Source organism: Amblyomma americanum, chromosome 5 (assembly GCF_052857255.1).
Source record: "Amblyomma americanum isolate KBUSLIRL-KWMA chromosome 5, ASM5285725v1, whole genome shotgun sequence".
Classification (NCBI taxonomy): Eukaryota; Metazoa; Arthropoda; class Arachnida; order Ixodida; family Ixodidae; genus Amblyomma; species Amblyomma americanum.
This window is the reverse complement of record NC_135501.1, coordinates 202,659,326-202,670,429: the sequence shown is the minus strand read 5'-3', so window position 1 is coordinate 202,670,429 and position 11,104 is coordinate 202,659,326. Positions and strand designations below refer to the sequence as shown.

The following is an 11,104-nucleotide window of genomic DNA, read 5'->3' as shown; positions in this document are numbered from 1 at the left end:
GGGAGTGAAAGAAGGAAGAGAGAAAGATGTGCCCTAGTGAAGGTCTGCGGAGTAATTTCGACCACATGGGGATCTTTAACGTGCACTGGCATTGCACAGCACACGGGCGCCTTAGCGTTTCGCCTCCATCGAAACGCAACCGCCGTGGTCGGGTTCGAATCCGCGAACTCCGGATCAGTAGCCGAGCGCCATAACCAATGAGCCACCGCTGCGGAGAGTATATAGACTGCCTCTAGACTCCCTATAGACTGCCTATAGACCTCTTCCTTTCTTTTCACTGCCTCTATTATCGCTTTCCTTACGGCGCGGTTCAGGTGTCCGTTGATATGAGACAGATACTGCGCCATCTCCTTTCCACAGAAAAAAACAATATTCATTTTTTTTCATTGTCATTTTCTATAGACTATGAATAGACAAAAACAAACATATATAGGAAGGCAGTAGCGCCTATAAGAAGTCTATGAACTGTCCATAGACCATTTTTATAAGGGTGAGTAACCATGACAGGATGATACTTTATTGATGCCTTGAGCTGGGTTGCTTTGGCGAAGTTTTGGCGAATAACACTCGAAATAAAATTGCAGAAAACTATCGCTTCAGCTGTGTTCACAGTGTAGCCTGGCCAACTCTACCAGAAGTTGCACCTTTGCCTGGGACTCATCGGGTCGCCCGGTTGGCAGGAAAACGCCCAGGCGAACTGCGGCATGTTTATGAGCGGCACAATGCAGCGTGAGCGGCGGTGACAGTAGCGTGAGTCCGGAACACGCCGGATTCCCTTGTGTGCGGTGCAACGCTTGAGACAGTGAGAAAGGATAAGGTCTGCTCAGCGCTCAGACCCAGGCCAGGAACGGTCGCGCTGCGCTCGTCGTACGGAAGCCTCCGGTAGGCGGCGTAGGCCAGCTGGATCCCCGCGAAATCGACGAAGCCTTCCGAATCTGTTTTGTCGTCTGTTGTCCTTGCCCGTGAACCCGATTCCACCTGCAATTGCAGGTTACGCAATGCACAGCCCCTTACACGAAGCCCCTTAACGCGCAGCCCCTTACACAAATCGAGCTCCCGAGACAGTGTGTTCCTCACCTATGTACAAATTATGGTCAGCAAATGTTAAATCAACCGGCTGCCCAGTTCACTGAGTGACCTTTCCAGATGTAATACCGATGTGCTAACTTGTTCTGAAAGAATATAAATAAATCAATAAATGTTTTTTTTTGGGGGGGGACGAAATGGCGCAGTATCTGTCTCATATATCGTTGGACACCTGAACCGCACCGTAAGAGATGGGATAAAGGAGGGGGTGGAAGAAGAATGGAAGGAATATGTGCCGTAGTCGAGGGCTTCGGAATAATTTCGGCCACCTGGGGATCTTTAACGTGCACAGACATCGCACAGCACGCGGGCGCCTTAGCGTTTCCCCTCCATGGAAACGCAGCCGCCGCGGTCGGGCTCGAACCCGGGAACTCCGGATCAGTAGTCGAGCGCCCTAACCACTGAGCCACCGCAGCGGGTAAATGGCGCAGTATCTGTCTCATATATCGTTGGACACCTGAATCGCGCCGTAAGGGAAGGGTAAAGGAGGGAGTGAAAGAAGAAAGGAAGATAGAGGTGCCGTAGTGGAGGGCTCCGGAATAATTTCGACCACCTGGGGATCTTTAACGTGCACTGACATCGCACAGCACACGGGCGCCTTAGCGTTTTTCCTCCATAAAAACGCAGCCGCCGTAACGGAAGGAATTGTAACGCGATAGCGTTAAGGATTGATTGATTGATTGATTGATTGATTGATTGATTGATTGATTGATTGATTGATTGATTGAATGATTGATTGATTGATTGATTGATTGATTGATTGATTGATTGATTGGTTGATTGATTTGTCGATCGATCGATCGATTTTTCTTTCCTGTACGGCGCGATCCGCGTGTCCAGCGAGAAATGTGAGACAGGCGTCATTTCCTTCCTTTAAAAGCAATTGTTCATTTCATTTTCCTTTCCTTACGGCCGGGATGAGTGTCCGCCGAGATATGTGAGACAGGCGTTCTTTCCTTATATTGTCCAATGGGCAACGCGTCACGCCGAACGGGCGATGGCGTTCCGTGCACTCCTCGGCAACGCTGCGACACGCTGTCCCGTCTAACACTCAAACTTTCCTCCTATTGAGAAGACGTAAATCCGTGGTTACACAACCAAGCACGACCGCCGCACAACTTCCTGGAGTTACCTATGCGTTTGAGGTGGCGTCTAAGCTTCCAGAAATGCTCCTAGCTCTTAGTATCCGACTGCATAGGACACACATTACGCAGTTTTTCATTTCATAATTAGGAACAGCTTATTAGCAATCGCCGAAGGCGTTTGAATGCTTCTATCTTTTTCTTGTGGCTTTTCGTAATGACCGTCGTACTTCTTATCCTTCGAGGAGCGTTGATACCTAGTTCAGACGAATTCCCATGCCTAAGTGCTGATAAAAAAGCCAAAATGTCCTAAGGATGGTGACCCAGGCCACTTCGCTGAACACTCTAAGCTGCACCGATATTTTTAAAATGCCTTGCAAATTTTTGACAGCTGCTTTAGAGTATCAGAGAATTCTTTAAAGCAGGTTTTCACACTGGAGGCCCTTCGTTTAACTTCATGTCTTGTTCTTTCAAACCGCCTTAAACAGAACAGCAGGGCGAACAATTATTAGACCTTTTAAGAGAATTTTATTTTTCCGAAAATATCTGCACTGCTAAGGACTCTTTACACAAGTGGTCTGGTTTTCAAGGACATCACAATGAGTCATCATTGTACAGGTATCACATATATGCAAATGACATTTCAGTGGACAGTTTGTGGTTTCTACACGAGCTGGCTTAAAGCAGCTTCATTATGAACTTAAGTGGAATACAAGAAGGGAAAAGATGAGCAACACTCGCCAAACTTCCTTTTATGGAAGGATGGGCATAGACACAACTCTATCGCTGACAACAATGAACCTTGTTGACCAGCGGAGGAGGAAGGCCTCCTCACCCAACACGACGAGTTCTTCATTAAAGTGTTTCAGCATCAAAGTTCTAAGGCGGTACAGTAAAGGGAACAGTGCTTTCTGCGGGCGTCCCCGCATGACCGCAAGTCCCCTTATTTTCTAGGGTACATAAGCACGCACACACATTATTAATTCAACAAAGAAATCGCGACTGCGACTCTGCCACCGCATGTGCACCTAGAACATGCACGCTACCAAGCGCCAGAAAGTGCGCGTGACTGGGCATTCAAAAACGGCATGGTTGAGAGTTTCAGTTCAACCGCACTGCGGGTATGAGGCGGAGGGCGCCATATCCCACGCCGCAAGGCGGTCAGCTGTGGGTAACGCTTCCCATTCGGGAGGCCAGGAAAAATTGGATACATCAGCGGGGAGAGAGGCAAAGATTCTTTGCTTCGCCTTTTGCGCATTTTCCGGCGCTTGTCTACATTCAGGGTGCGAAAAGCAACATATTCGCAAGTTCAACTCGCGGATAATTCTTTCAAATCACAATCAGGAAGTGTTCCTTCAAGAAAATGTAAGGATCTCACAACATATGCATAGAAAGTTGGCGACTTTTCAGCCGCAAGGCCTTTCCAGTTTGATAACTCAAAGAAGCGACGCGATGTTCCCATTAAATATGCGGTGAGTGCTCTTCCTCGGTACGCTGTGTCTGAGATAAGGTCCCACATGGCCCGTACCGAGGTCTAGCACGAGGTTAGACCTAAGCTTATCGGCTTACTGCCCTAATAATAGTGGCAAGCCTATTTCGACGTTTCACATGCAAATGCCCGTTTTGGCGTCTGTACGAATCTTCCCCTTGTAAACTTGGCTTCGATTGCTTTCCCGGAGGACTGAACAGCCCGCATGCAAGACTCTAGTTCCCCAGTAGGGCCCGGGTTGGAACCCGGCCGCTACGGTCCCGTTTCGATGGAGGCGAAACGCAAAGACGCAGAAAATTGGTTGAAAATTGAATTTTAGGGAAAGTAAATGGCGCAGTATCTTCTTCACAAATGGGCGGATACCTGAACCGCGCCTAAAAATAATAATAATAATAATAATAATAATATTAATAATAATAATAATAATAATAATTGGTTTTTGGGGAAAGGAAATGGCGCTGTATCTGTCTCATATATCGCTGGACACCTGAACCGCGCCGTAAGGGAAGGGATAAGGGAGGGAGTGAAAGATGAAAGGAAGAAAGGGGTGCCGTAGTGGAGGGCTCCGGAATAATTTCGACCACCTGGGGATCTTTAACGTACACTGACAACGCACAGCACACGATCGCCTTAGCGTTTTTCCTCCATAAAAACGCAGCCGCCGCGGTGGGGTTCGAACCCGGGAACTCCGGATCAGTAGTCGAGCGCCCTAACACTGAGCCACCGCGACGGGTTGCGCCTAAGGGAAGGGATAAAGGAGGGAATGAAAGAAGAAAGGAAGAACGAGGTGCAGTAGTGGAGCGCTGCGGAATAACTTCGACCACCTGGGAATCGTTAACGTGCACTGACAACGCACAGCACACAGGCGCCTTAGCGTTTCCACTCCATCAAAAAGACGCAGACTTCGTTGGTTTTAACGAAAAGAAAGACGCGTAACTGACTCCCTGGGTCACTCGCTTTTACTACACGGTTTGCACAAAACAAATGAACTATTTGTTCTAGAACTTTTACTCTACTAGCGCTTCCAAGTAGGGCCCACCAAATCTTTTGCATTGCTCTACAAATACAGGTGAAGAAATGTTTGCACTGCATCCTTCTACTGCTCTCTGAGATCACTTTTGGTGGCGGCCGCCGTGCTACCTCGTGCAAATTTGAGAAAGCATGGGAAGGAGTAAAATGTTTATGCCTGCTGCGTAAATTGTGATATTTATTGCTTAGTTTAGTGCATGGGGGTTTAACGTCCCAAAGCGACTCGGGCTATCAGGGACGCCGTAGTGAAGGGCGCCGGAATTATTTCGACCACCTGGGGTTCTTTAACGTGCACTGACATCGCACAGTACACGGGCCTCTAGAATTTCGCCTCTATCGAGATAGATAGCGAGCTTTAAGAACGCAAATATTTTAAATCTCTGCCCTTTTGTAGCACTTTCTCTTGAGCGCAGTGCGGTCCCGATGTGCACTCAATTTGTGTGAGTAGGAGAGAAAAACATTTAATGAACAGAATTAATCGTAGTTAGTTGGGTGAGACCTCACTCCAGGAGCCCATTGGCTTCAATCGCGATCCGCTTCCGCCGAGAGCCCCTGTGCAGTCGAAGATTACCCTGAAGGCGCCAGCTGCTCGCACGCCTGCAGCGAGGACCAATTTGCGCGTGCGCATTGGCAAACATGTCGATGCGGCTCGGGGCAAGCTCAATCTTCTTTTTAACCTCTACGAAGACGAGGACTGCCTATGGCTTCGGGTTGGGTGGAACTCCGCCGTGATCGCTTCGTGGTGACTGCAATTGGCTGCTGAGCCCGAGGAAGCGGGTACAAGCTAGGCCGTTGGTGGCTGTGTCCCAGTGAGGAGAGAGAGAACGACTTTATTTATTTTCAAGGTCGGGTCCGACCTCCTGGGAAAGACATTACCACTATTCGCTCAGAAGGTCGCGGACTTACTGTGCCATATAGTCCAGTAAACAACCAAAATTTTCTTGGCAAATACAGGTCGCATACACGGAGCTCCAATACCCAAGAACGTGTCCACCCACACCCATGAACGCCGAAGAACAGTCAGAGTGAACTGCATAAGACTAACTACAGGGAGCAGCGGTAGGGCAGTCTATGTAGACGGAGATATACACCCCTCAGCACATGGGAACGCAGCGGTAGCTACCATAATAGGATCCAACTGCGATGAGCTCGTCAACCTTTCCATCAAGAACTGCACCTTACTGGATGCATAAGTGGCTGCGAGAGCCTTGGCCATAGAGCACGGGATTGCTACAGCCTGATCCTACCACATCGTGTGACCGACTCACAGGCGGCTTGTCGGCTCCTCCTTGGAGCCAGAACTGATAAAAAACTTCTCCAGCTAGTCACAGGCAACCCCGAGTCAAATACATAAATCAAACATCAAATAACTTAGATCCCCACACACTCGGGCCTGGAAGGGATTCAGATCGTCGATGGCCTAGCTCTGGGCTTACACAAGCTGAGCGGGCCATGACAAGCTCTCCCCCAACCATTCGCAATTTCAACCAATGTCCACCGTACAACACTCTAAACTCCACCTTCAAAAGCCTCATGCGTCGATTCCTACCGCCACCTCACCAACAACCGACTGCGCAGGAAGCTAGGGACTGGAGGCAACTCGAGACCAACACCTTTCCCAGTCTACACATATACAACATTATATTCCCAGAACGATACCGCCCCACCTGGAAATGGTGGTACTATCAGCCACCCTGATCAGAAACGCCCTGGCGAACTGCGGAATGTTTTGCAGCGGCACTGTGCAGCGACAGCGCCGGTGCCAGTACCATGAGTACGGAACACGCCGAGTTCCCCCGACGTGCTGGGTACCGCTTGAGGCAGTGAGACATTCTAACGTTTACTACTATACTTCGTCTCACAAGATGTTTGCAGCACTACGGAAGGTAGAGCTCTCTCGTCCAATCAGGGCTGCAGAAACGCAGAAAATAGTCCCTCGAATATTTGAGGAGTGTATGACTATTAATCAAAACAATAAGCATTGCAACTAAAAACATGATTTGGACAGGTATATTTAAATGGTAGGGAGTGTTTCAATCACTGGTGAAATTACCAGACAAAGCCCGTACGGACACAGCTCTGCGGAGGCCTGCTGCGAGGTAGTGATGCGTCGTCACTTTCCAACATGGCGTCGGACGAGTCTGTTGTGTCTCCTGTGTGCTCTACACCGACAGTGCGCTGTTTCCCCCGAGCAGGCGAAACAGGTGGCTTTAAATGTTCTTGAAGCGCTTCGCGTCGAGTGCGGGGGCAGTTGGAGTACAAATGCGCTCATCAAGAGGACGGCAAAACTCACGCAGGTGAGCGAGCGAACGCTTTACAAGTGGACAACGGAGACGTTGAACGCGGGCCGAGTGTTGTCACCGAAGAAGCGTGCTGGCGGAAGAGGCCGCGAGCGGACGAAGAAGCTGGACGATCTTGACCTGAGCGTGTTGCGAAGGGTGGTACACACCTTTTTTCAGAGAGGGGAAATTCCAACTATCGCGAAGGTGGTTGCGCATTTCGAAGAGGACGAAATGCTACCGACCGTGTCCGCAGCGACAATGCAGAGGATGTTGAAGAAACTTGGCTTCCGATATAAGAAGCGCTCTCGGAATGCGATGTTAATCGAAGCGACGCACATTGTGCAGTGTCGCCGCCGGTACCTGCGCCAGATAGCGGAGCTGCGACGCCAGGGTAGGCCTATTTTCTTCACCGACGAAACGTGGGTTAACGCCGGCCACACGCGAAGTCGAGTGTGGACTGACTGCACCATCCAATCTGCACACCAAGCGCATCGATCCGGACTGTCGACTGGTCTACAAAACCCCAGTGGCAAAGGTGGCAGGCTTATTGTGACGCATTGCGGTAGTGAGCAAGGTTTTGTCGAAGGCGCAGCGGAAGTTTTCCGAGCGAAGAAAAACTCGGGCGATTACCACGAGGAAATGAACGGGGAACACTACGAAAACTGGTTCTCCAGGAGACTTCTCCCACTACTACCACCCGGCAGCGTTATAGTGATGGACAACGCGCCATATCATTCTGTGAAGCAGGATAAAGTGCCGCGGATGAGTAGCCTCAAAAAGGACATACAGGCTTGGTTGTCCGGAAAAGGTGTCGCGTGTAGCAGCGGCATGGTGAAGGCCGAGCTCATGCAGCTTGTCAGCAATGTGAACACAGGTGGGGAGCAATACCGTGTCGACTGCATTGCTAAAGCTGCTGGCCATCTCGTTGTGCGCCTGCCACCGTACCACTGCCAACTGAACCCGATAGAGCTTGTCTGGAGCGACGTCAAGGGTTTCGTGGCCAGCCAAAACAAGACGTTTAAGCTCCAAGACGTCGAGCCTCTGGTTTGGCAAGGCATCACGCAAGTGACTGTTGAGAAATGGAAGAATTACGTGCAGCATATTATCAGTGAGGAAGATGTGATGAGAAAACTGGACCACATCATCGACGATGTTGTTGACCAGGGACCGGCCATTGTTGTCAACCTGGAGGACGACACAACCAGCAGTGCTGAATTCAGTTGTTATGAGGACGATGAGATGATCGAACCCGTTTAGCGTGCGTTGCCTCTCGCGCAGCACATGGGCTTGTTTTGCATTTCGCCACCATCGACACTCGGCTGCCTCGGCACGCTGGAGTAAATAAATTTATATGCACATGACACGATTACTGAAATTTACTGCGACGCGACAACAGAGGAACTGATGAGAACAGTACCCTGGTTGTCTCACATATATCGGTGGACACCCGAACCGCGCAGTAAAGGAAGGGATAAAGGAGGGAGGGAAAGAAGAAAGACAATATCTCGGTGGACACCCGAACCGCATCGTAAAGGAAGAGATAAAGGAGGGAAAGAAGCGAGAGAAAACTGAAAATTGAAAGTTGGATTTTGAGGAAAGGCGCGGCGCTGCGCGGTGGAACACCTGTGGCTCGGTGCTACTATAAATAGAGGTAGAAAGAAGCCACCTGGACATCAGGTGGATCGAGCCACAGGCGCGTAGGAACACACTAATGTAGTGCGCGCCATCCTGATTGGACGAGAGAGCTGTACCTTTCGTAGTGCTGCAAACATATTGTGAGACGGAGTATAGTTATCTGCGTTAATGTACTATAACGTAATCATGGTTAACCACACTGACTAGCACACGACTATAAGCTACCTTAGCCTAGCGATACCCCGATGCTACGCAGCGGCGAAGCAGGGAGCGAGCTCGGGCGCAGTGACAACCTGTTTCCCGACGCAGATCCGGTTGCTAAGCGCGCTGTTGCTAACGGCCGGCAACACGCAGCGAAACTGGCTCGGACTAGCGTAGTAGAGCTTTCGCTCTAAAAATACATTGAGAAGACTGGAATTGCGTCGCTACACGACTAAACAGTTGCACTGATTCTTGGCCGCTGTACAACTTCCCGGAGTGGAGAGGTTGCTGCGTGTTTGAGGTGTCGTCTGCCTTTCCGTTTTATACTGAACTTTAGTACAGCTCGCAATCATAATGAGCACAAGGTCACCACCCCGACTCCGGCCGCGAAGGCTCCATTCCGATGGAGGCGAATTGCCAATAGTAGTGTATTTAGATTTTGCCTCACAGTAAAGTTCCCCGGGTGATCAAAATTCACCCGGATTAAGAGTCATTGCTGACAAGTGCGACTGACGACGCAGTGCCTTTGTAATGAGCCAAGTGCTCCTGGCGATTGTAATGTATGCACTTCCCCGAAACAGTCAAAGGTGCACCAGAATTTTAAAAATATATTGCTTTCTTTTGTCGCGTCACAGCACAGAAACCTCCTTATAATAGATTTTTCACACTCGAGGCCCTCTGTTTTTTTTTTTCATGTCATATGCTCTTTCAATATGCATTTAAGTGAATAGCAGGGCAAAAAATTATTAGGTCTAAGCTTACCGTCTTAGTGCGGTGATAATAGTGAAAGCTGGTTGAAATTAGCGGCCGAGAGCATGCAGTGGTCACATCGACCGGCTTCACCGCGCACCGGACGGCGGCTCGCTGCTGCAGCGTATGCGCTCGCACCCGCGCTCACGAATGGGCGTGGCGCTGCTCGAGTATGAGCAATTGACACAAGGCCCACCCCTATACGGCTCCTGCGCGCCCTGGCCTGCTGCCTCGGAGGTACAGCGAGAGATCGCCGACATTGCGGGAAAGCGGAGCACACCCCTCTGTGCTGTGCAGCAGCTGGCCAGAGCCGTCATACACGAGGAGCTCCAGGACCATCTCTTCGTGTACACCGACGGCTCAGTGGCCCGCGACAGCTGCTCCCTTGCTGCGGCGGCTACCATCCCCGCCCTGCGACAGCACAGCCAGCAACACGCAGCCTTCCTGGGCTCCTCCACCACGGCGGAGTTGATGGGGATCTGGCTCGGGCTGGACCTGCTGCTCACCCACCCTCGGCCCTCCGCCGCCCAGGAGCGCTCTGCTGTGCGACTCCCGCGCCGCCCTCAGACGCCTGCAATCTAACGGCCGCGGTACCCCACTAGTGCGGGAAATTCGTTCCCGCATCGAGCGCCTCGTGCAGAGAGGATGCGCCGTGCGTGCACAGTGGGTACCCGGTCACTGCGGCATCGCCGGCAACGAAGAATCTGACGACCTCGCGACCGCTGCACTACAACTACCTGCCAGCGATCTGCCCCTTGCGCAGGAGGACGTGCGTGCGGCCATCCACGACCATCTCCGAAAGCAGCACCCCGACCCACGCATCGCAGGAGGTGAGAGCATCGACAGTATCACCGGCTGTCGCGCACTTACACGGTCACAACGTGCAATGATCCTCCGCGCGCGCATTGGCTGCGTGTGGCCCGGGGAACGACGGGTGCGTCACGGAATCGCGACGAATGATGTGTGTGACGGAGTTGGTGCAGTGGAAACACTAGAACACTTACTCCTTCACTGTGCCGCGTTCGACGATGCTCGTCGGGATATGCTCGCGGCCTATAGGGCGCAGGGCATACTACCAGGCTCCGTCTAGACGCTATTGTGGCCGCAGGGCAGTGCGCGCACTCGTGAGCGAACTTTGGTGAGCCTCTGTGCATTCCTCGAAGAAACGGGCTTGACGTCCCGTCTGTTCTCCGTCAGGTAGTTACACGCAGTGACCGAACGCTCCGCGAGTTCTACCTTGAACGATTAATAACTGGACGCCCCACTCCAGTTGTAGCCAACAGTGCTGTGCGCGTGTGTTTTTAATTCCTCTAAAATGAACTAATCACGCGCACAACCTGGACACATTTCTTATTGTGTAAATAGTTTGTACATATTACTTCTCCCCTATCCCCTCTTCCCGTCCCATCACCTCTTTCATTTCATTTCTCCATTCTGCCTGCTATCCTTTATTTCCGCTGCCCCAGCTCAGGTGCTTCAGTATCGATGGCAGATGCCGGAGCTAGCAAAAATCTTTTCCTTCCTTTTTACTATTTTTTTAATAAAAAAAA

The 11,104-nt window shown here is 50.9% G+C and overlaps 1 protein-coding gene across 1 annotated transcript in view; it reads right to left on the bottom strand.

Moving 5' to 3' along the window:
• Positions 1 to 708: 708 nt before the first annotated feature.
• LOC144134524 (neprilysin-3-like) overlaps positions 709 to 11,104 on the bottom strand; it is a 44,125-nt gene continuing 33,729 nt past the window's right edge. Inside the window, exon 11 of the mRNA XM_077667432.1 lies at positions 709 to 978. Coding sequence (XP_077523558.1) covers positions 709 to 978 — 270 coding nt within the window. The remainder of the gene's footprint in view (positions 979 to 11,104) is intronic.